This window comes from Miniopterus schreibersii (assembly GCF_964146895.1).
Source record: "Miniopterus schreibersii genome assembly, chromosome: 2".
Classification (NCBI taxonomy): Eukaryota; Metazoa; Chordata; class Mammalia; order Chiroptera; family Miniopteridae; genus Miniopterus; species Miniopterus schreibersii.
In genome coordinates this window covers 25370868-25396469 of record NC_138102.1, presented here as the reverse complement: position 1 = coordinate 25396469, position 25602 = coordinate 25370868, and the positions used below count along the sequence as shown (strand labels likewise).

At 48.3% G+C, this 25602-nt stretch overlaps 1 protein-coding gene across 1 annotated transcript in view; it reads right to left on the bottom strand.

Moving 5' to 3' along the window:
* The window catches only part of GAS6 (growth arrest specific 6), a 45053-nt gene that overhangs the window by 14910 nt on the left and 4541 nt on the right, over nucleotides 1-25602 (bottom strand). The window contains exons 3-6 of the mRNA XM_081128378.1: nucleotides 16225-16249; nucleotides 14600-14662; nucleotides 3886-4008; nucleotides 2715-2837 (exon numbers count right to left, since the gene is read on the bottom strand). Of these exons, the coding sequence (XP_080984504.1) occupies nucleotides 2715-2837; nucleotides 3886-4008; nucleotides 14600-14662; nucleotides 16225-16249 (334 nt within the window). The remainder of the gene's footprint in view (nucleotides 1-2714; nucleotides 2838-3885; nucleotides 4009-14599; nucleotides 14663-16224; nucleotides 16250-25602) is intronic.

The window sequence follows — 25602 nt, the reverse complement described above, 5'->3', positions numbered from 1 at the left end:
CTACCCGAGAGCCCCTGAGGGCTCTGCTAGACCTAGATGGCCCACTCCAACTTTCTGACTTGGGAGGCTGAACTTTCACAAGTCCCAGAGCTGCCGGCCTGGAACACACCTGGGGACCAGCATCATAGTAGCACCAAGGAAGGGCATGGGAGTGGGTAGGACTGGGACTTTCTCTCCTGACAGGAGTCTGTCCTTGCTGCATGCCAGCAGACCCAGTACTGGGCCATCTCTTCCCCATAAGAAACAGCAGAGGGAACCCTGAACTCCACCGTGTCCATCATGACCCCAAGTCATCTTGTTTTCTCCTCCCAGTGCAGTTGTATTGCCGAAGAGCCTCCTGCAATGTTGCTGGTGGAGCAGGGGCCTAGGCCATGCCGCCACTCCCGTCCTTGGTGCCTCCATGACCTTAGCCCTCTCCCCTCCTCCCTCCTCAACCCTCCTGACACTTTGCCCGTTGAAGATGCCACCGTCCAACTGTTAATCCCAAAGTGCGGTGACCCAGGAAAGCTGAACATTGGGCAGACAGGCAGAAGGTGTTGGCACTGGGCACAGAAAGCCCAGGTCCAACCCCACTGTGTGCATTTTGGCCAAGGGGCCCACGGGCCCTGAAACAGGTGCCTCCTCCAACGGGGCCTTCATCTGCTTCTCCTCTTAAGAGAGGGGCCAGCCCAGCTCACCTGCCCGTCCACACAACCTGAGGCTGCCCAGTCCCTTCCTGCAGCCAAGGAGAGATGGTGGAGAGTCCTGAGCCCTGAACTCATCAGCCCAGTGCACCCTTTTCTCATGCTTCCCCGGGAAAGTGCTTGAAACGGGTTCAGGGACCTCCACTTCCTCTCTCCCAGCATCCAAGGAGGACATGATGGAAAATCCAGTCTCTCCCACGGTCCTCACTCTCCAAAGCATCCTGTGCCAAGGTATGGTATCCCAAGGTCCCAAAAGAAATAGTGATGGTCAAGAGAAGGGGTTGTGTGAGGGCCAGTATCTGCAGGCACACCCTAAAACCTGGCAATGAGGTGGGGCTCCTGCCATCACACTAATTACTAATCAGTCATGGTAATGAGAGTGCCTTTTGCCCCTGGACTCAGGCAGGTGCAGGACCCCACCCTGCTGTTCTGCACACTGTTGTTGGGGGGGGGGCAGCAGGATGCAGGGGTTCTCTCAGACCACTGTGTCCTTCCCACGCTTCACAGACTAGGTTGAAAGTAGGCTAGTAATTTGGCCACTCGGGGTCTTTCCAGAAGGTTAAAGCAGGGCTTTCCTCTGTGGTGCACTGGCTGGGGGTTCTAAAGAGTCACCCCAGCTGGGAACCTGACAATGAGTCTGGCAGCCCCAAGAACTCCCTGTGGCTGCCGGTGCACCAGATGCAAACCCTGAGTTCAAGAGCTTCTGGTCTGCAGACAGGGTCTTCAAGTAATAGTGAGACCACTGGGTGCTGTGTAAAATACTTCTGCCCAACAATGGCAGTGTCCTCGGTTGCTCTTAAAGACAAGCACGTACCTGCAGGGTGCAAGACTTTCCTCAGGCCTGACAGAGCCGGGTCTGAACTTGACACCTGGCCAGCAACCCTGACGGACGGCTGCTGGTCTCAGGTTGAGGCAGGCAGATGGGAAGGGCCATGGGCGACTCTGTGCATTCAGGTGAGAATTGTCCTATGGGTGTAGGAACACCTCCTGGGTCACCAAGGGGGACCACTGATGTGAACAATAGTGGAAGCTGTTTTTCGAACAGAGAGTTTCCCTTGTCCCGATTCAGAGATTCACCCTGTGGCACCAGGCCTCCTTTCCTGCTTTGGACCCTCGTGCCTGCCACTGCCTCTCCCTGATCACTGTGCGTCCCATTTCCTGGGTGAGCGGCTGGCAGCACTAAGAAGCGTGCCCAGACTGTCAGGGATGCGGCAGCCAGACAGATACTAGCACACCTGGATCAAAGGGAAGGCAGAGGGAGAGAAAGACGTCTCCTCCTGAAAAGTGGGGTGCTGCTTCTGTGTAGCCATGGCGACTCTGACCAGGCAACACCATGGGTTGCACAGGAGCAGAGATGATGGGGACACAGTATACAGTGTCCCTTGCAGGTATGCACAGGGTGCTAGGTCTTGGGAGCCCCAGGGAGGACTGGAAGCAGAGAGGGAGTGGGCTGCTGAGCTGCTTCCTGCTTTACTCAGTGAGCAGACCTTTCCAGGAGGAATGCTGGCAACTGGCAGGAGGGGCCTTAGGGAAGGGAGCTGGGTGTGTGTAGGGGTGAGACCCTGAGAATGGAGCCTCTAGCCCATGCCACTGCCCACGGCCCCCAAGATGTCCTGGGCTCTTAGTTGCACAGAAAAGCCTGCCGGCTCTGTGGCACGGGAAGGAGGCCCCGCAGCTGTATCCCCTCTAGGGGCAGAGATCTGTGTCTCAGCTGGGCTGGCCTCGTCCACAGACACAGTGAATCATCCTGTCTGTGGTGCTGACGAGACGGTGCTGGGGCAGCTCCCTCTGGCTGCTGACATGCCCAGACATGTGCTCCTTCTGGAGGACACCCCTCCTCCCTCCTTCCCTCCCTTCCAGAACCAAAAGCAGCCACTGCCAACAGCCTCTTGCAGAGAAGCCAATGTGACTGCCAACTTCAGCAACTTGGCAATTGCAAAAGTAAAAGAAGGGAGGAACGGAGAGGTGGGTGACTGGGAGATGAGGAGAGAGGCCTGGGAAAGCCAATGGGTCCCGGATCCTGGGCCTTACCTTGGCAGTTCCTGCTGTCCTGGGAGAGCTCATAGCCGCTGTAGCAGGCACAGTGGAAGCTGCCTGGCTTGTTGTAGCATATTTGGTTGCACCCCCCGTTCTTCTGGCTGCATTCGTTGACATCTGGGCACACACAGGACACAGAGGGACTGGGGAGAGCCCAGAGGTGACACACACCCGCCTAAAGCATGCGACAGTGTCTGCATGTCTATCTCCATTGCATCCACCCTCAGATCGTGGGCAGGAGGAAGAGGGAGGTCTCCTGTGCTATGGGTGGTGACAGTCCACCGTGCCAGCTCTGTCGCTATCCAAGTGTGCATGGGACGAGAGCAGAAGTCTAAAATACCCGAGGATGGATATGGCCAGGCAGCCACGAGGCCCAAACTCAGTCTGGCCAAGCCCCACACAGGCTGAGCTGAGCCCTCACAGACCACCTGTGGGCAGGGCCTCCAGTTCAGCTCAGCTGCCCCAGGAGGGAACACCAGGAGGCCCTGAAGTGGGACAGGGCTCTCCACCAGTGAAGGGGTTGGCCTGAGAGTCCTAATCAGGTCCTGGGGATTTTTCTAGCAGCTTCTTTGTTGACAGACTCTATAATTGCAGACTCGAGAGAGGTTGGAGAGGAAACTACTCATCCCCTTTTTAATCGCTGGGGCTGAGGCTAACAGGGGCAGCCACTAGGCTCCGTGTGGTGGTCTTATTGCCTTACGGTGGCCCCTTCCTTTGCTTCAGTCCTGCTCTTGGAGAGGAATCACTCCATTCCTCCCAGTTCTCTCAAGGAGCTGACCAGATGGCTTCTCAAGCTGGATAGTGCCCCATCCCAAGAGGCAAAAGCAGGGCCTCTGGCACTGTAAAACATTCTCACTCTTGGGATGACTCTCATGAGGGGCCTAGGATGCCCTGCCCGCCCATCTCTTCCCTCCTTGCCTGGGAGCTGAGTGGAGGCTGGCCAGTGAGTAGCCTGGACTCTAGGACAGTCTGCGGGCACCTCCGTACCTCCCTATTCCTGTTTCAGCCAGAACAGGCCAGCATGGCTGTGTCCCCAGTAGGGCAGGGAGAGGAAAGAGGGAGGAGAGACACAGGATCTCCAGCCTAGGTGCCTCTCCGGCAGCCCTTTAGGGAGGTCTCAATAGCCACACCCTCAACCCTTGTCCTGTGGTTGTAGTGGCCTTACCTTTGTCACAGAGCCTTCCCCCCCAGCCGGCTTTGCACTGGCAATAGAAGTTGCCCATGAGGTCTTGGCAAACTTGGGTCCCCTCCTTATTGCAGGGGTTTGGAGAGCACTGGTCAGGCAGGTCTGCAATGAAAGGAAGGAGAAAATTGTCCTGAGCTGCTCCCGGCCTGCTGGGAGGGCCCGGTCATGGTGGGCAGGACCACAGCTTCTGGTCAGGCCCCTGGGCACACTGGCCCTAGGCAGAGGCACTCTGAGGCAGATCCAGGGCACCAACATCCTCTTTACTGGCCCAGGCTGGCCACATAGAATCCCCACCTCTGGGAAGGAGTAAGGTCACAGAACAGGCTGGCCAGGCCCCCAGGGTTGGTTCCAGGAAGGAGTGGCCACTCACCAACAGGGCCAGGAGGTTGGGGTTTCAGCCCATTAGGGAGTAAGGGAAGAGAGGGGTGGGCCTCGCTCAGCCCCATGAGCTCGGACCTCCTAGGGAGCAGGTCAACAGAGCCCTGGCTGACCCAAGGGCCTTCCAGGCAGATGTGGAACGTTCCCCCATCCCCAGTGTATATCTCCACCCTCTCAGGCCAGGCCCCCTGCCCACTCAAACCACGAGCCCATCAACCTTTGCCAACATTCTCTCCACTGGGCTTGGCCTCTGTGGGAGTGCCACCCCCCTTTCCACCCCCCCCCCCCAATCTGCCTGCACAGGAAGGAGGACTGCCTCAGGTCCAGGCTGCACTGATCGCTCCCAGGTCCTCCCACAGTGGCACAGGGTGGCGGTGCCCAGGCCGGGTGCGCCTGACCTACACTAGCGGAGTTGTCTGCCTGGGATCATGAGCATATAAATCACCAGCATAATTTCCACCTGTTTTAGGGATCGCAGTTGAGACTGTCTCAGTGGAGTGCCTTCCGAGGGCTCTCTCACAAACACAGCTGAAGCTTCCATAACACGGGGCTGGCCGGGCGCTTACCCATCCACATGGCCATTAGTTGCTCCCAGGCTTCAAGTGGCTGAGAGCAGAGTACTTGCCGGAAAGCTATGATTGTCTGATTGTGCCCAGAGCTCCAAGAATCCTACCACGAGGTCCCTGGCCATGCCGAGGTGGACCTGGCAGGGAGATACGGGCCTTTCCATCTACTTCTCTGCCATCGCCGCTCAATCCAAAACACTGTGTGGCTTTTCTGGACACTGTGGAGAGGCCACACTCCTCTGGCCTGAGAAAGGCTCATGTCTACAGACCTACAAGATGTTTGAGACATTTCTGGGAGGTGGAGAAACCCTGAGCTGGCTACACTCAGCCGGTGGGGGAACCCAGGCAGGTCTTGGGAGCAGCAGGTCCTGCACCCACCGCTGCTCACCTCTTGAGTTTTCCAGAGACTCTCATCAAATGCAGCTGTGTCCTGACTCAACCCGCTCCAGGCTCAGTGTCCACATTGGCGTCCAGCAGCATGTCCCATCCAGTTCACACAGAAAGAGCCATGTAATCATCTGTTCCCCAACGGCCCTCTCTCTTCCCCCTTTTAAAGCTGCTTTCGCCTACGCTCCTTGCAGAATCTACTGACTTTCTCTCATGAGCCTCTTCACATTAAACATCTCCCAGGGACTCTATTGCTTTCCTGTTTTCCTCTCTTCCAGTCCAGGGTGAACATGCCTTATCCAGCCCCTGAACAGCAGAAGGTCCATGGCTGAGGTCCAAACTGAGGGTTGAGACTGACTCATTCACAGTAGGAGGGAAAAGGCACCCAGACTGCCTTCAATGAACTCATCAGTGCCTGTGGTGAGTGGATACAAGCAAAATCGGCTTCTCGTGGTTTTGTTTTTAGTTAAGGGCAGCTAGGTACATTTCCCTAGCAGCCCTGTCACCCAGGACAATTGCCTGTCAAAATTCCCCAGGCCCAGGCAGGTGGCAGACTAGGCAGAAGAGGAGCAGGTGACACCAGGGGCATGCCACCTGGGCACAGCTCAGACCAGCTACACTGACATTCTCTCTAACACACAGCACTCACTATCATTCATCCAATGTCACTAGTGTTGTTTCCAAGGGCCATACGTCCATCTATAGCATTCGAATCAGATATTATTACTTTTTCAATTTACGAAGTGAATAGCCCATCTTAGGTAATGTGGCAGGTGGGTAGAGGATCATCTGACCCCTGGGGAACTAGGATGCAATGGTTCTCCAGCTTTTCCTCTCTGCCCCCACCCTGTACAGATCTGAAGTCACCATTCATTCCACTGCCTGGTCACTGGGAACAGGCCCAAGCCAACAGGCCCTCAGGCTGCTAAAAGCGCCGGGCCAGGGTCTGTCCTGATGTCACGTACAGGTTTTTTTGTTTTTGTTTTTTTAAATCCTCACCCAAGGATATTTTTTTCCATTGCTTTTCAGAGATAGTGGAAGGGAGAGAGAGAAAGAAACATCAACGTGAGAGAGATACATCGATTGGGCACCTCCTGCACGAGCCCCAGCTGGGGTCGGGGTCAAGCCTGCAACCAAGGTATGTGCCCTTGGCTGGAATCAAACCCGGGACCCTTCAGTCTACAGGCCGACACTCTAACCACTGAGCACTACCAGCTAGGGCTCACATACAGTTCATCACCTCTTTCTTAAAATGCCTGACATTTCCAGCCTGACTGCAAATTTGGGGACAGCATTTCCACCACAGAGCTTGCTCATCACAATGAGTTCCTGGCAGACCTGTTTCCCTGCTGCCAGCACAGGAGGAAAGTGGTCTCCGCATTCCTCGAGTGAGCTGGTGTCAGCCCTTGTCACTGTGCTTTGTGTTCCCTCAGCTGTCCATGCAGCCTGGGCACACCGATCTTTGGGGAATCTGCGTAATTGTGTCTGAAAACTGGAACCAAGTCTCTCATCATGTTTTTCTTGTGACTTTTCCATGGCACACCTCAAAGTGGGCTTGTTTCGCATCGTCAAGGCCAACAGAACACTTAAGAGTGTAGACTGAATACGTCTCCCAGTCTTTTTGAGGCACTGCACAGTTGTTTTTGGCAGGGAGCTGCAAACGCCTTCTACCAGTAAGCAAGTAGGAACTAGGTCCAGCGATCAGAGGAATTTGGTCACGGAATGGTGGGTCACCCACAGCTTCCACAAACCCACCCGAGGTCAGCCCTGCGGTCTCCACATGCTGCTCTGGATCCCTTTCCATTCCGCCACACTTGCTGTAATGAGGGTTATATTCTGGGGGCAGGAGGGACAGGGAGGGTGAAGTCAAGTCCAGTCCCAGGACTAGAGAGATGAAGGGACAGATCTGTTTTCCTGACTTCATCCTGACAGGAAGGGGCTCTGAGGGCAGGAGGGTCAGAGAGACCAGGGGTGGGCAACATATGCAGGGGCCTGGCCAGCACCTGAGCCTGGATGGAGCAGCTGGTTCACCTGACGCCCCCCCAGGATCTCAACACAAGGCCCAGACAGGCCCCCACAGGAGGGAAGTCAGGGAGGTGGTGTGTGCTTGACATATTTATTAAAGATTTAAAGTTATTTCAGAAGTACAAACATGTACGTTTGATGTGAAAGACTGGTTAACTTCATTTAGAATTTGCCTAGAATGCCTAAACCCTCCTTAAAAAAACTCAGGGTTCCCGGGACCGAGGGGCCAATACCAACTTCTACTGGGGTGGTGTTTTCTACTGTGGGTGACCCACCATTCTGTGACACAACACCTATCCCAGAAGAAAATCCCTCAGAGCTCCTTCCTGCCAAGATCTGTCCCTTCATCTCTCTAGTCCTGGGGCTGGACTTTACCTCACCCTCCTTGTCCCCTCTGCCCTCAGAGTATAACCCTTGTCACAGCGAGTGTAGCAGCATGGGAAGGCATTCAGAGCAGCACATGGGGACCGCAGGGCTGACCTCAGGTGGGTTTGAGGCAGCTCTAGGTGATGCACCATTCCATAAGCAAATTCCTCTGATCACTGGACCCAGTTCCTACTTGCTTACCGGCAGAAGGCATTTACAGCTCCCTGCCAAAAAAAATGTGCAGTGAAGGAAGGAAATAATAAAGATCAGAGCAAAAATAAACAAAATTAAGTCTAGAAAAACAATACAAAAGATCAATAAAACCAAGAACTGTTTTTTTGAAAAGATAAACAAGGTTGACAAACCTTTAACCAGACTCATCAAGAAAAAAGAGAGGACCCAAATAAAACAAAATCAGATATGAAAGAGGAGAAGTAACAACTGACACCAAAGAAATACAAAAAGGATTGCAAGATTATTATGAACAACTATATGCCAATAAATTGGACAATCTGGAAGAAATAAATTCCTAGAAACATACAATCTTCCAAAACTGAATCAGGAAGATTCAGAGAATCTGAATAGATAGATTATAACTAGTGAAATTGAAGCAGTAATAATAATTTAAAAAACTCCAAACAAACAAAAGTCCTGGAACGGATGGCTTCACAGGTATATTTTACCAAACATTCAAGGAAGAACTAACAACTATTCTTCTCAAACTTTTCCAAAAAATTCAAGAGGAAGGAAGACTCCCAAGCTCATTTTACAAGGTTAGCATTATCCTAATTCCAAAACCAGATAAAGACACTACAAGAAAGAAAATTATAGGCCAACATCCCTGATGAACATAGATGCTAAAATTCTCAACAAAATATTAGCAAACCAGATACAGCAATACATTAAAAAGATCTTACACCATAATCAAGTAGGATTTATTCCAGGGATGCAAAGTTGGTACAATATCTGCAAATTAATAAATATGATACATCACATAAACAAAATGAAGGGTAAAAACCACATGATCATAGTAACAGATGCAGAAAAAGCATTTGATAAAATCCAATACCCATTTACGATAAAAACTCTCAGCAAGTGGGAATAGAGGGAACAAACCTCAGCATATTAAAGGCCATATATGACAAACCCACAGCCAACATCATACTCAATGGGCAAAAACGGCAAGTGTTTCCCTTAAGATCGGTAACAAGATAGGAATGCCTGCTATCACCACTCCTATTCAACATAGGACTAGAAGTCCCAGCCACAGCAATCAGACAAGAAGAAGAAATAAAAGGCATCCAAATTGGAAAGGAGGAAGTAAAACTGTCACTATTTGCAGATGACATGATACTGTATATAGAGAACCCTAGAGATTCCACCAAAAACTACTAGAACTGATAAATGAATTCAGTAAAGTAGTGGGATACAAAATAAATATCCAGAAATCAGTTGCATTTTTATACACCAATAATGAACTATCAGAAAAGGAAACTAAGAAAGCAATCCCATTCACAATTGCTTTAAAAAGAATAAAATACCTAGGAATATACTTAACCAAGGATGTTAAAACCTGTACTCAGAAAATTATATGACACTGAAGAAAGTGAAGATACAAATAAGTAGAAGCATATACCATGTTCATGGATAGAAAAATTAACATCATTTAAATGTCCATACTACCTAAAGCAATCTATAGATTCAGTGCAATCCCTATCAAGATACCAATGGTGTAGTTCATAGAACTAGAACAAATATTCCAAAAATTTATATGGAATCACAAAAGACCCCGAATAGCCACAGCAATCTTGAGAAAGAACAAAGTTGGAGGAATCACATTATCTAATATCAAACTATACTACAAAGCCATTGTAATCAATATAGCATGATATTGGCACAAAAACAGACATATAGGTAAATGGAACAGAAGAGAGAGCCCAGAAATAAACCTATGCCTTTAGGAGGCAAGAACCTATAATAAATGTATGACAAGAAATACAATGGGGTAAAGATGGTCTATTCAATAAATGGTGTTGGGAAAACTGGACAGATATGTGTAAAAAAAATAAAACTAGACCACCTTCTTACATTATACACAAGAATAAACTCAAAATGGATTAAAGACTTAAAATGTTAGGTTCGAAACCATAAAAATCCTAGAAGAAAACATAGGCAGTAAAATCTCTGACATTTCCTTAGATATATTTTTTCTGATATATCTCTTCAGGCAAGGGAAACAAAAGAAAAAATAAACAAATGGGATTACATCAAACTAAAAAGTTTTTGAACAGCAAAGGACACTATCAACAAAATGAAAAGACAACCCACTGAATGGGAGAACATATTTACCAATGATACATCTGATAAGGGGTTAATATCCAAAATTTGTAAACAACTTATACAATTCAACACCAAAAAAACAAATCATCCAATTAAAAAATGGGCAATGGATCTGAATAGACACTTCTCCAAAGAAGACATACAGATGGCCAACAGACATATGAAAAGATGCTCAATATCACTAATCACCAGATAAATGCAAATTAAAACCACAATGAGATATCACCTCACACTTGTCTGAATGGCTATCATCAATAAATCAATAAACAACAAGTGCTGGTAAGGATTTGGAGAAAAGGGAACCCTTGTGCACTGTTGATGGGAATGCAGATTGGTGCAACATTGTGGGAAAAAAGCATTATGGACTTCCCTCAGAAAATTAAAAATGGAACTGCCTTATGACCCAGTGATTCCACTTCTGGGAATATATCTGAAGAAACCCAAAACACTAATTCAAAAGAATAGATGCACCCCTATGCTCATTGCAGTGTTATTTACCATAGCAAAGATTTGGAAGCAGACCAAGTGCCCATCAGTAGATGAGTAGATTAAAAAGCTGTGGTACATTTACACAGTGGAATATTACTCAGCCATAAAAAGGGAAACCTTACCTTTTGTGAGAGCATGGATGAACCTAGAGAGAATTATGCTAAGTGAAATAAACCACTCAGAGAAAGAGAAGTACCATATGATTTCACTTACATGTGGAATCTAATGAACAAAATAAATTAACAAAGTAAAATAGACTCATAGATACTGAGAATAGACTGACAGCTATCAGAGGGGAGGGGGGCTGGGTGGAAAAGGTGAAGGGATTAAGAAAAAAACAAACCAGCAACTCACAGACAGAGATAACAGTATGGTGATTATCAGAGGAAAAGGGGATGGGGGAGTAGAAGAGGGTGTAGGGGGTATTAACAGTGATGGAAGGAGACTTGATTTGGGGTAGTGAACACACCATACAATATACAGATGATGTACTACAGAATTGTACACCTGAAACCTACATAACTTTATTAACCAATGTCGCCCCAATAAAATCAATAGAAAGGAAAACAACAACGAAGTTTATCCCCAAAACAAAAGGAAGGAGGAATGAGCATCTGAGAGCCTGACACTCAGCAGGTGCCCAGCAAACCTCTTCAGAATTAAGACAAACCTTTGCAGGCCCAAGGCACCCACTTAACACCCCTGCCCTGACACCTCCTCCCCCCAGCAAGCCTGCAGAGGGTTTCTGGGCTGACAAGTGATCTGAGCCCTGACGTCAGGCCTCCAAATGGAAGGAGCTGTTTAGGAGATAACTGGGTTTATCTTGGCCTTGAGATGGCTGTGTTGAAGGAGAGGGAGGAAGGAACTCATTTGTTGCTGTGGCCTGGAATGTGAAACATCTGCTGACATCCCACTGGATGGCGTTCCCAGGTGCTCTTTACTCCCCCTTCCTAACATTGGAAGGTAATGACAAGTTATAACCTGGACAGTGTGCTCCAGTGGGGGGCCCACTGTTCTGACAGAAGAGAAAGGGCAAAGGAATCCTCCCTCATGAGGAGAATCGGGCGTGGGTCTCATCAAGCCCCAACAGGGCAAAGCAGAGAAACCCAAGCTGCAGAAACCTCCTGCTGGAGGCGCGCAAGCCCAATGAGGGAATCTGAACAGGGAAGGTGTAACTGTCAGTGGGAATGTCTGTCCCAGGCCTGGGCCTGTCTGGGATGAACACTTTGGCAACTAAAAGATGACCTCTTTGAAGCTATTGATTTAATTTTAATAATAATGGATAACCAAAGCACTTAGCTAGAAACTGCCCATTATCACCAGATAAGAATATTTGTGTGTGTGTGTGTGGTTAACCCTCACCCGAGGGTACTTTTTCCATAGATTTTTAGAGGGAGTGGAAGGGAAGGAGGGAGAGGGAGAGAGAGAGAGAGAGAAACATCGATGTGAGAGAGACACATCAATTGGTTGCCTCCCACACGAGCCCTGACCATGGCCAGGGATAGAAACTGCAACCCAGGTACGTGCCCTTGACTGGGAATCGAACCCGCAACCCTTCAGTGTGCGGGCCAACGCTTTAACCACTGAGCAACACCGGGCAGGGCCAGATAAGGCTATTTTTAGGAGGGAACGGATGAAAACAGTGCAAAGTTGCCTGATTTGACCTGAAGGCATATCTTTGGGGACCACAAGACAGGGTGTGCATCTTTCCCCAAGTGACAGCCCAACTCCCTAAAGTCTTTACAGGGTCCCTTTATAAGGACAGCCAGTGTCTTTGTGCAGGACCTCCGGCTTCAGACACTTTCATCCTGCCCAGGAGCCATCTGAGGCGCACAGTGCCCCGGTGAAGTGCCTGCGGAGGAGGTACTGGGTTCACAGGGAGGGAAGGGGTGAGAGGCTTTCTCAGGGTCACACGGGGTCCTGGGCTGGGTGGAGAGACCAGGCGTGGAAGCAGCTTCCGAAGCTGCTGGGAACTGTATTAGACACATCTGGCATAAGCAGCAGCTGCACGAGATTTCGCCTCTAAACATCAGCGGCTCTGGGACTCTCCCTCCTTCCTCATCTCCCAGGCTGCCAGCCACCCAGGAGGAGGGAAAGCCTCAATCCCATTAAGAAATTGTCTTCGTTGTTCAAATGATTTAAGTCACTTTAATGCCACGAAATCTCTCACATAGGAACAGCGTAGCCCAGGATTGAGGTGGCTTCTCTCTGAGCAAAATCCCAGTGCTTTTACATAAGTGGTATTGGAACAGGGGGCTGCTATCTGGAAAAACACGAACACATCGAAATCCCTCCCCCATCAGGAGAAATTCCAGGTGGATCTACAGTTAAACATAAGACATTAGAGAACCTTTTTATAATGTCAGAAAATGGACAGTTTAAAAAACCCAGGAAGTAAAACCACCTAATGAATTTGAATACATTATTATAAAATAAGAAACTGGTTTAGCAAATGGCCAAGAACAAAAAAATGCTAACTAAAAACAAAAACCCAAAATGACTCAAAGCTGAACTGCTCTCATGTCTGCCTCAGGCCCCAGTGAGGTCATGGATGACCCTGGGGAGGCTGAGGTAATAGCCTGATCCTGAGGGGAAGAGCTGGTTGCAGGTCTCCCTCCGAGTATGGCCATGGGTTTGGCTCCTCTGAGTTAACAGGTGCCTCTGCCCAGGGGTGAGAGGGGAGCCTGGGTCTCACAGCAGCACTACTCTCCTTTCCCACATTAAACTGATCATTTTCTCTGCTCGTCTGGGCTGGGGATGGGGTCTGTGATGGGAACAAGTGAGGTGAAGTGTAGGGCCACCACGTGGACAGGAGGGTGACTGGACACAGCAGCCCCGCTAAGCCCTGGCCAGCCAGGGACTATAAGCAGCTCTGGGTCTGGCCAGCCTTCTGGGCTGTCCCTGAGATGGCAGGTCTGACACCAAGGGCAGGACAGGTCCTGCTGTGTGGAGACCGGCTGTGCCCTTAGAAGCTCAGCTTTTCTCACCTGTGGAACAGGTGCAGTAAAAATACCAACACCATGGGCTGAGCTTTGAAACACTCAGACCAAGGAAGGCCCTGAATCAGTTCTATGCGTAGGTTAAAATTCATGGATGGGTTAATGACATGCAAAAAAGGAATGTCATTTTTACTGTATGATAACTTAAAATAACAATAAAAAAAGACGTATTATGACTTGAGCAAAAAAAATTGCTACCTTTAGTACAAATGCAAATTGGTAAAATCTACTCAAGAGCTCCTATAAATTGAGAAACATAGGTAATAAATGTGAACAAATTGTTCACAGAAGAAATAGAAGATCCTTAAACATGAAGGTTGGCTTCACTCGTTAGTAAGAAAAACATAAACTAAAATGCCTGAATAAAATAAAACATAACAAAATGTCAGTTTTCACCATTTATATTGGAAGAAATAAAAAAGTTAGATTGTCAAAGGTGTGAGGGATGCGCATGCCTGCTCATCCACTGCTGGGGGATAATTTGGGCCAAACCTGTATCAAAACGAAAGATGAATGTAGGTTTGACTCTGCAATTCCATCCCTAGGAATTTATTCTGCAGATATACTTAGATATGTGAGAGGTGACAAATGTACAAGGGTATATCACTCTGGTTTAGTTTATAATAATAAAAAACTGAAAATAGCTTAGACGGCCACCAATACACATTGGTTAAATTATGCTCCTTACCCACTGCCAGTGTTGACAGGAACGTGGTGTACAGCTCTGTATGTACTGATGTGGAAGGTGTCCATGGTATCCGGTGGCAGAAGTGGGGTCAAATCATGTGTAGGGTGAGCTACCCTTGAGACTGCTCATGTTATATATTCTTACAGCTGGTAACCGTGGTGGCGTCTGGGAAAGAGAACTTACTGGCTGACTAGGAGGCAGGGCCAGGGATGTGCTTTCTCTTTACACCCTTGTGAAAGGTTTCAATTTCATACCGTGTGCATTTCTTGCTGATTCAAAACCAAAACATACTTGCTTCAACAAGACAGTTCATTGAAAAGGGAGCAGACCTCAGGCAGGTGTTACAGCCCTTTAAGATAATGGAAATAGTCAAGACCCCCCCCAAAACCACAACAAAGCTTAAAGTTACCCAAACTCACAAAGCTTTGAGGAAGACAGGAAGGAGATGGACTTACTTTGAACGCATTTGACAAAATCTGGGTGTTTTGTGTATGGAGATCCATATTTATTAATGCAGTCTGCAAGAGAGAAATGGGTGGGGTGTCATTCCTCAGTCACAGGAGATGAAACCGACTTTAGAAATACTGCTACAGTCTCTTAGACACCTGAGGAAAAGCAGATTGTTCACAATGTCCTGGGTGCTTCAGTCCTCCAGCAATAACACAGTTTAGCTTTTGTTAATGCACTTTAGCAAAACATTTTAACACCGGCGAAAAGGAAAGTGCCTCCACCAAATGGGCAGACTGTACGCAGAGAGCGTTACCACCCCCCATCCACAGCTTCCCCACGGGGTTCCCTCTACCCTTGTATAGTAGAACCACTAAGAACATTCAGTAAGTTTTCTGATTGTAGTCATAGAGTTAAACTTCCATTTCAAGTTGACCCCCCGTTTGGAAACACTGCCCTTCATTTGAAAGTCAACCTGCTTTGGAAAGTGAAGCTGTCTGACGTGCTAGATGCAGACTGACAGTGCAGGGTCCACATGAGCATGGATGGGGCTGGGAGGCTTGGTATCTTGAGCACATGCATCCCGGGATGGTAGGAAAACTTGAAGTTGTGCAGAAACGGTCTTCCATAGGTCTCTGCTACTTCTCCGTGCCTAAGGGGACACTGGCACGGGTAACAGATGGTCCCTAAAGGGTGGGCTCATGGGATAACTGGTGACCCTTTGCCTCCAGAAACAATCCCCATATACCCAGCAATGATGCCTGCAGAGACCAACAGAGAGCCCAGAACCAGGTGGGTTCCCAGGCTTTTCAGGGCCAGTCACAAGTCTATTTTGCTTGTTGCCAGATACAGACCCAGAGAAGGTACCTCTAAGAGGATACAAGGCCAATGGAACATTTACCTACATGCACTTTACAAAATTAACAAGGAAGACCCCGGAGGGCATTTCTCTCGTTATAAGTGATATGCACCCCAAACCATCTTTAAACGGTATTAATTAGAGGAGTGGTTCTCAGGGGAATCCAGGGCCTCTTTCAGGCTGTCAGGAGGTCAATGCCATTGCCCTGATAGGACTCAGCTGCTGTTTGCCCTTTTACTCTCACTTTCTCCCTAGTGTGCGGGAGAGCTTTCCAGAGGGCACCCTACACACGATGACATCACTGCTCAATAGCCAAGAGTGTTTGCTTGTACATTCCTGTCATTCAAATGAAATAACAACACTTTTTAATGTTCTCCGTTTTAATTAATAGCTTGGCAATTATCAATCAACACAGCCTGCACGAATAAAAGCTTTTTGGCATCCTCAATAATGTCAGAAATGCAGAGTCCTAAGATCAAAGGTCTGAGAATTACTATATCAATCATGTTCCCAAATAATAAGCCTGGCCTCAGAGCAGAAATGAGGTTTGCAAATAATGGCATTGGATTGAGGTTAACATAGATCATTATGGTACAAAAGACACATGTGTTTTGACCTGCGTGCTCTGGATAGTTTGAAACTATGTAATTAAGCAATCGTCTCTCCAGGAATAACTTGGTAATGAGGTTTTGACCAATGGTTTCTCTGACATGTAACACATATCCCCAAACTATGCCTTTATCACAACTAAAGGAAGCAGTGATTTAAACTTACCTAAGTATCTCGGATAAAAATATTCCTGCAGGAAAAAAAAAAGGGCAACAGTTTACTGGCACAATACGAGGCTTCCTACACAACACAGTCAGCAGTTGGCTCACCCAACCTCGCCCTTCTTCCCCAGTAGATAGAAATAGACTCTTGGGGAGCAGGTGTTTGAGGACAGTGGAGAATTTCGCCACAGCTGGCTCAGTGACTCGGCCCGCAGAGCGAGAGCCGCCCAGAAAGCCACTTCCTGCCTGGAAGATGGGGACACGAGGGAAGTGAGTGAGAGGGGACATCTCAGGCGGCTTCTGCAGAATGTTTGCAGAACTGTCAACATCATTAGACTTTCTGTAACCAGCAACAATAATGCCATTTGTAGTGACTTAGGTGCCACTCAAAGTGTCTTACAGAAATATTGCAAGTAAAGACCAAGTCTTAGACACTCGTTGATGTAGGGTCCTCACAGAAGCGTGGAGACATTCCTGTGACTATCAGCACACGGGCACTGATTGGCCTTTACTGTATTTGTAAAACAAAGTGGTGCTGGGTGAGTTACAGAGGGTGTAAGTGAGAAGTCTTTTTATCTATGAATGCAAATGAAGAGTTTTACCCTGCACAGGGGACTGGCAAATATGAGAACCCCTGCCCTATCTCGGCGAGCAGCAGGGAGCTGCTGGGAAGCCCCTCAGGATTCCTTTTTCCCCAGACACAGACCCAAGGCTATGGGCTGGTTAAGGTGGCCCCACCACGTCCACTCTCATCTCCCACTTTGGGCCAATCATGGAGCAGTTTGGCCCTAATTAGCCCCTCTAATGGAACCAAGTGACTGACTAAGCAATGACAGCTACTAGATGTTGAGTGTTAACTGCATGCTGGTGACATTCCATATTTTTACATTATTTTGTTTGATACAACCACCTCCAAGGAAGATCTTTTAAATTAACCCATTATCACAGATGAAAAACTGAGACTCAGCATGGGTGGTGGAGTTTGAGGTCACGAAGCTGGAAATGGCTCCCAATGGCACACTGCATCCCAAAAGAGTGTGGATAGGAGCTGGTGTCTCATCTGTCACTTTCATTCAAATGCTTGGCCAGAGCTCCCTTCTCTGCTGTTTGTGAAAGAGGCTGGGTGGGTGGTGCCACTTGAGGGCAATTGAGAGTTCTTAGACTGGGATTACACTGGGGACACTTCACTAAGATGCAATCAGATTACTTTCTAGAAAGTTCTAGTAAAGATGTGATTGAAAAAACACACCAGACTCTTAAGCCCTTTAAAGGAAAAGTCATGGTCAGAGCAAGTTTGATATTTCAGCTGTGGGACAGTTGCAAAGATAACGTTTAGTGAATGTGACAAAGAAGCTGGCTTTGGAGGTCAGAGCTATGAAGTCAGGGAGGGGATTGTCCGTCTTTGCTAGCATTCAGAGGCCCATGGCATGCCTGGTTTCATTTCTTTCACTTGCTTTTGGTCATGGATTGGCCAACTTCTGAGCACAAGAAAAGCAGGCCAGGCCAGGGCGCTCTGATGAAACCTCCTGGACCACAGGGTGCAAGACAGCTTGCTGCCTCCTTCATGGAGTACAAGCAGGTAGTGACACGTTTCTAGGTTTAGAGGGAGAACAAAGGCCAAAGAGCTTTGTCACAAAAGGAAAGGTGTTGGCTCCGAAGGGAAAGGTTTAGAATGAATGCAAAAAGTGTGTACTAAGGATTAGCAAACTAATCATTAGATTAAGAAAATTAAAAACAATGAAAAACTGTGAGTAAAGTACTTAATTATACGTAAACATTTACTTTACCACAACTTTTCAGAGGTGTATTTTATTGTCCAAAATCATGCTTAGTTTATAGTTATGTATAGTATGTTTTAATAATTAGTTGTACTGTTGTGAAAAGCATTATTAATAGAAAAACCATCCTCATTTCTCCCCAGCTAACCACACCTAACGGAAATGTGGGTACTGAAACCACAGGGTCATAAAACCTGGTGACAATTTATCCTTTTTGGGTGCTTGATTTATTTGGGGTAGGGGAGGGGCATAAAGCATGTGCTAGTTTGCCTGGCAATCTAGGAGAGAGATGGTTAACACTGAATAAAAGCAAAGCTAAGACAAATACACTTTAAAATGTTACACACTCTCCCAGGAGGAGACATTTCCATTTGTCCTTCCAAGTTCTGACAGAAGAGAACGGCCTATGAAAATCGTCCTCCCCTTTATTTGGAAATAAAGGCACCAAACACAGAACATAAAGCTGGCCCCACCTGCATCACAAGTTGGTCAGGGCGTAAACCCTGGTCTAAAGCCCAGGAGCCTGATTGACTCTTACGAGCAGCCCGCCACGGGATCCACAGAACAGAGGCCACAGCAGCCCCGTCACTGACCCCGGGGGTTGGCTGCAGCTTTACAGGGTCTGTGCAGCAGGCAGTCCATAGCTCCAGGCACCCCTCCTCCTCCACAGCCATCCCCTTGCACCCAACACACATGGTGGGACAGGGATAGGGGCCTGAACCAGCAGGGAGCTCAGGAGAGGCTACAGCCTACTGGAAAGCCAAGTTCTCCACGTCTTTTCCATAACCAGCTTTAGGACAAAACTGAAACACTTGTAACCAATGCGAGTTGATACATGTTCTTCTGAATGCTCAGGGCCCTGATATGAGCAGCAGAGGCTCTGGGGCCATGGTGGTGAAGACTTTGGTCCCCTCACTAAACTCCAATGACCTTGTTTGCTGTAAGACCTGTCTACAGCACCATCCCTCTGCACTGCGCATATGGACACCCAGCAACTGCAAGGAGCCCTGAGTGGAGTCCTTGGGCTCCTCTCCAGCTATGCCTGGCCTACAAAGATGAGGGTAGCAGCCCTCCCCTCATTGCCAGCTGCAGGTTGGCAAGTGACTGCACAGGTCCAGCATGGGGCACCAGCCCTCCCTTCCACTTCCCTCCACCAACTATAGCATTAAAAGGTACAGCACAGATTGTGTGAGTATAGCTGAAAAGACCTGCGTGAGAGGTGGGTTGTGCAAAAACTCGCTGACTAATTACAGTGTCTATCATAAGGCATGAAAATATTCACAGGAATTAACTTCATAAAAAAGGTTTGTTCCCAAATACCTCTTCCCCGTGGCAGAGATCACCAGTTCTCCCTTCACCTTAGTAATAGAACTTCAGGCTTATTTTAGAGCTGCAATGCACCCAGTTAGCTACACGACATTTTCAGCTTCCCTTGCAACTAGGGGTGGCCATGTGACTAAATTCTAGCCAATAAGAAACAGTACAATGTGAAACTGAGTAAAGAGAGTTGGGGGAGGGGAGCTTTGCTACTCCACCTTCCTGGCTAAAATGCAGATGTGATGGCTGGTGCTCCAGCACCTTGACAGGTGTGTAAGGAGGCCTTGAAGACAAAGGGCACGCACTAACTAGTACAGCAGAGCACAAACAGGTAATGTGAGTCCCTGGGCACTACTGTGCAGCACTAGTCAGCCTGCCCCAGCCTTTCACATGAAAAAGAAATAAACTTCTATCTCCTTGTTTGCATTTTTCAAATTTATGCAGCCAAAAATATCAGGCTAACTGAATTTGACAAATTAGTGCAAACAGAACAGTAACCACCTACAAAGTAAAATTATAAATCTACCAAGTGTCAAGATTTCATGAGTCCATGAGAATGTTTGGGAACCATCCACTGCCCAGACATTGACATATAAGGGTTTAGGCCAACTAACAATAAAAGAAGGGCAAGTCTGCAAGTGTCATAGAATGGCTGCTTCAAAGAGAATAACCTTATTATTTAAGGACGAAGAATGTGGGCAAAGCCATCAGGCTTTTTTTGGGTTTTTTTTGCAAAAATATCTCCATTTATGGTCAGAAAAATATTGACATTCTAAAAATCATTATTGTTTTCAGAAAAATTGTGCCCAGCCCCCTCCCCAAATTCTTACTTCAATCTTTTTTTGTTCTCAAAATTTAGTGCCTAATTGCATTTTCACTCCAAATTTTATAAAGTATGAAATGGACTAAATTTGTTTTTATAATTTGCAGTTTCATTGCTCAAGGTTAATTTTTATACATACTGTGTATGTAATATGCTGTGTTTTAAGTGGGGTCATTTTCAAAGACCTCTCTTCCTGAATTCACGTGCTCTCCTGGCAAAGGCCTCTCTCACTTTTCACAGCACTGGCTGATCATCAACAGCTTTGCTCAGCAAACTCCTTGGTTCTCAAGGCCAAAAGCTGCCATGTCACTCACTGCGTGAGGAAGATGTGCTGACAGGAAGGAGCAGGAAGCAGCTAAGCCCTCTCGAGATTTCAACTTGGTGGTGGACCCTGCCCTCGAGGCCCACCATGCTCTGATTAGGGAAATGAGATTTACATGGGTGAACCAACAGAACTTTATTCGAACTATGTCTATACTGTCCTTACATGTGGAAGAAGACAGAGAGAGAGCCAGAAATGGCAGCTTGAAAAGAATCCCTGAGCTTGCTGGCTGTGAAGGTGCGGGAGGGGCTGCCAGCCAAGGAATGTGGCTCCTCTATAAGCTGGAAAGGCGGGAATGGGTTCCTCCCTGGCACCTCCAGAAGGAAGCAGCCAGGGGGCGGGGGGGGCACGGGGAAGGGCTTGGTTTTAGCCCCGGGAGACTCACTTCAGACTTTGGACCTCCAGAGCAATGAGGAAGCAGCTGTACTCCCTTTGCTTATGTCATCCTCACCGTCACCTAAGGCAGATGCTCCTGTCTCCAGCGACAGGTGGCCGCTGGAACTTGGAGAGCTCCAACAGTTGCCCTGGCTGCACCGCCGCCAGGCTGAGATTCGAACGCTGTCCATCTGCTGGAATCAAAGACCACACCCCCGATGGCCCAAGCAGGGTGCCTGCCGGCAGAATACATTCAGCCATTATCTTGGCTGGAGCAAAGAAACAGAGAGGGAAATCCAGTCTGTTCTGAGCAGGGAATAGGCCTGTGCGACCTCAGGTGCTGGAGAGGGCGCGATGCCTCGACAGTCCTGGCTAAGAGGTTTGGGCTTGATCCCAAAGCTCTCAGGGGAGAGACTGTGCTCGGTTGTGTTGTTTGGGAGCTTTACAGATGGGATGGAATGTCAGCCTATCCAGGGATGGCGCTGGGCAGTCATGGAAGCAATAACTAGGAGACATGCAACAGGAGGCCTTAGGACCAGGTCACTGGTTACAGGCAGTGGTGGGAGGGGATGGAGGAGCACAGGGGACTTTGGACTTTCACCCACGGACTGAGAGGATGAGCAGCAGCATGGACCAAAATGGGGAAGGAGGAATGAAGCTAGTCTGAGGGAGGAAGAGAGAGATGAGAAAAGGAAAAGAGAAAGAGTGTGGTAGGAAGCATCGCTGGCACCCACCCACAGCCTACAGGCTTAATGGTGGTTGGAGGAGAGCCCCATGACCAGTGACCACCTGCCTTCTTCCTTCACCCCCTGGATGGCACAGTTCTAGCTGCTTTAGGGAAACAGGGCAGGTACCAGGGAAGACACACCCACATCACAAATGCAAAATTGTACTTCTCTTTTTATGTTTCTTGGGGAGAAACAAAATGATGTATTTTCCTATTGTGTAAAATAGCAACATAAAATACTTGCCAGAGGAAAAGATTAACAGTTTAGCAGTTAAAACAGCATGGGCTCTGAGACAATCTTTGGGGCAAAGGTAGTTTTCTCTAGAAGTCACTGTCTAGCGGGTTGTATAGACTCGTTCTTTGGAACCAAGCTCACCTTCTGAAGGTCTCCACCACTTCGGTGTATGCATGTTAAACATGGAATTTGGGGACCTGAGTTTCCCTCTAAGACCTCCCACTAATGAGTTAACTTGGACAAGTCCCTAAATAAATTCTTGGGCCTCAGTTTCACACAAATTCCTAAAACGAAGTGATTCCCAAGACTCTCCCCTGCCACAAACATTATTGCAAAATTCTTGTTTGTTCCTGGCTTTTGAAAGAGAAGTTTAGGTGCATTTTGGTGCCTCTCTGGATCCATGCTGAATCACAGCATGCATGTGATAAGCATGGTGTGAACAAAGACTAACTTGGAGAATGCATCTGATGATTATGGCTGCAGCAAGCACGCGGTGCAGACCCAGGCAAGAGATTCCTACATCACAAATGGTGGATTTGCCTTTGAAGTTGAGGGGTTTGCTGCCCAATGAGGCAGGAGGGAGGCACAAGCCCACATGCCTGCCAACTGCCAACAGGGAACCTCCTAAGCATAGTCTTCCATTTCTTTCTGAAACATCGTGCTAAAGAAATGTGTGTCCACAGCAGAAGGTTCCAGGGAGCTGCACTTGCAGCCACCAGTCACAGCCATCCTGGGCAGACGGCCCCAGCCTGGCCTCAGGGAGGACCCTGTGCAGCTGAGTGTGGAGCTGCAGCAGTGACGACCAGTGCACCCCACCCCCAGGAGCTGGCTGAGTCCAGCTGTGTGATTTCCAAGAGCCCAACATTCCAAGAAGAGGCCCTTGAAAAACTGGATCTCGATGGCAGGTTTTAGGGACCAGTGTGGAAAAAACGTATTTTATTATCACAGGCACTAACACAAGAAACTAATTTCACCTGCAACTGAAAAAAAACAAGTCCAAGAAAACAAGTGTGATATTAACAAGTGTATTAGTAATATTTTACTATCTCTCATGAATATTACACTTTGAATTCCTGCGATTGGTCAAAGCAGACCCGTGCCTTTGTCAGAGGGAAATAAAGAACCAATGTCCTTCTCAACTTCTTCCACTTCCAACTCAGCTTTAAAAATTAACTTACAGATTTTAATGATCTACTGTCAGGGTCAAATTTACAAGGCATATGCACTAGGTTTACAATGAAATCGCTGGCCTATAATAACCATTGAAAAGGCACAGAGTATTTCCAACATCAAATACTAACCCTCAAGCCACAGCAACTCCGCATTACAGAAACAGCTCCCGATTCTGACCTTTGAAAAACAAAGGGGAAACGAAGCATGAAGAAGCTGGGACACCTGCCAGTGGTGCTGGAGCCTAATAACCTGGGGAGTGTTTGAAATGTCCTGGCCCAGCTTCTTGGAATTTCAAGAAACAGGCCATCAGTATCAGCTTCTTAAAAGAGTGTTTTGTTCCTAAATAACAAAGGCAGACGTTCAGTGTTTTTTGTGATGTCTTTAATTGGTTTTCCACAGATGTTGAGCCTACTGGCGAAGATGAGGTGTAATTTATGGGGCCTGGCCTGTTATTACACTGGAGAGCCTGGCTCTAAGTCCCTGCAGACTCCTAGGATTTAAACAAACATATAGGTAGGCACAGGGGCAACAGAAGGCGACAGGGAGGAGCCAGACAGGCTTTGTTTCTTGCTCAAGGCCTACCCTTAGAGAGTGGTAGCCTGGGTGCTGGGGACCTGTGGGTGCTAGCTCTTGTCTAACCAGCCGTCTGCAGGCCTCTGAGCTGTGCAGGAGCCAACTCTGGAAAAAGCGCAACCGGTTGAACAACAATTCAGTGACCCAGCCCCTGTGACAGGCTTCCTCAGGCCTCCAGTGGCAAAAGTCCAAGAGGGAGAGGTCTCAGGAGGGGAGGCCTGGACCCAAAGCGGTCAATGGGAGCAGAACCACTTGCCCTGGGATCACGATGCTTCTAGAGCAACAGAACCTAAAAAAAGGAGCAGGGGCTGGGTCTGCACAAGATGAGGGACCTGGGCTCACTTCCCAATGGACCCACAGCTGCAGTAAGAAGTGCATGTGCATGTGTGTGACTGTATGTCTGTATGTGTGTCTATATGTCTGTGGGGGTGTACTGAGTGTCTGTATGGGTATCTGCATCTGAGTGTATGCCTGTATATATGTGCACGTGTGGGTGTGTGACTGTGTCTATATGCGTGTGTATCTGACTGTGTGTGTGGTGTGCTGGGGAGGCAAAGTGGGGTATGGAAGGCAGGTGGGGGGCAGGAAGGAGCAGGTGGGCAGCAGCTGTCTCTGATGTCACAGCCAAGGTTTATCACCCCGGCTCGGGGTCCTGCGTTTCAGAGGCAAGTCGCTGGGGCTAACAAGGTCCCCCTCCCTCTCCTCTCTCCTGCTGGGACCCCACTTCCGTTCCCATGAGACCCCTTAGGCAGCCCCAAAAAGGGGCAACTTGAGGGAGGGGCTTTCACCTCTGTAGGGGGATGCCCCTCCCCAAGCTGTCCCCAAAGAATCTGGGATCTTGGGAAGACCAGTGTCCTGGGAGTGCAGATACAGTTCAAGACCAGGTCAGCAGCACATGGGGCTCTGAAACTGACTGCACCCCTAAACTCTCCTAGGTAGAGAGCCCTTCACCACAACTGGGTTCTCCGACATCTGCAAGAGCTGGAGTATGGGGGTGAGAGAGATGGGAGACAGAGACAGAGAGCAAGACAGAGACAGAAAGACAGAGAGAAAGACCAAGCTAGAGACAAAGAGAAACAGAGACAGAGACAGAGAGAGATGGACAGAGACAGAGCCAAAGACAGAGAGATGGAGAGAGACGTGGCTGGAATGGGTGAACACATGCACTCCAGCACAGGTCAGTGGTCATGCATGTTGTGAAGTCTTCAAGGTGCACCACTAGCCAGTTGCAAATAGTGTAAATATTATTGTTTGTATCTCAAATTAAACCAGGTGGTGGGATAAGAAACTGCAGCCAAGAATTTTTTCCTACCAGCAAGCCCTGGGTCAGCTGCAGGGGCAGGCCCAGGTGCTGCTAGGTGGTGACATGTACCTGGGCAGCAGGTAAGCCACGGTAAGCCTTCTGTCCAGAATCTTTTCTGAAAGCAAAGGGTGATTACTGAGATGGTGTCTTTAAGGTGTCTGAAACCCACCTGCCTTAAAGGATTTACTTAGAAAGATGACCTGCAGGGCTGGGCTGGGTGACCTTTCAGAAGAGCCCAGGAGAACTCTTGTAGAGACAGCTGGGGGATGGATTACCTAGGGTCCTAGAACAGGAAAAAGCAAGGGAGAGGGAAATGCCAGGAACAGAAAATAACAACACCAAAGGAAACAAGATAAGGAGGGAATGTAATCACCACTTGGGCTCTGGAGAGAAGAAACAGACGATTAGCAGTGGCAACAATGGGTGGCCTGGGACACTCTCCTGGGGCCAGAAAGAATGTGGGTGGGAGACCATCTGCCCCCAGGAAGGAAGTGGTGACCAGAATGCCTGAGAGTCAGGAAGGCACCCCCAGGCTCCCGCCTTTTCTAGCAAGGCGTCTGATAGCCCCAGGAACCAGGAAGAGCCATGGCACTAACAGCTACCTGCTGAAAGGAAAAGGGCTTTGAAGGTCAGGCTCCTTCCCTTGCCCAAAAGAGGAAAACAGCCCAGTCTGCAAAGACTCAGACCAGAAAGGAAGACCTAGAGCACACCCGGCACACAGCGCATGCTCAACAAGCACAAACCTCCAAATTCCGG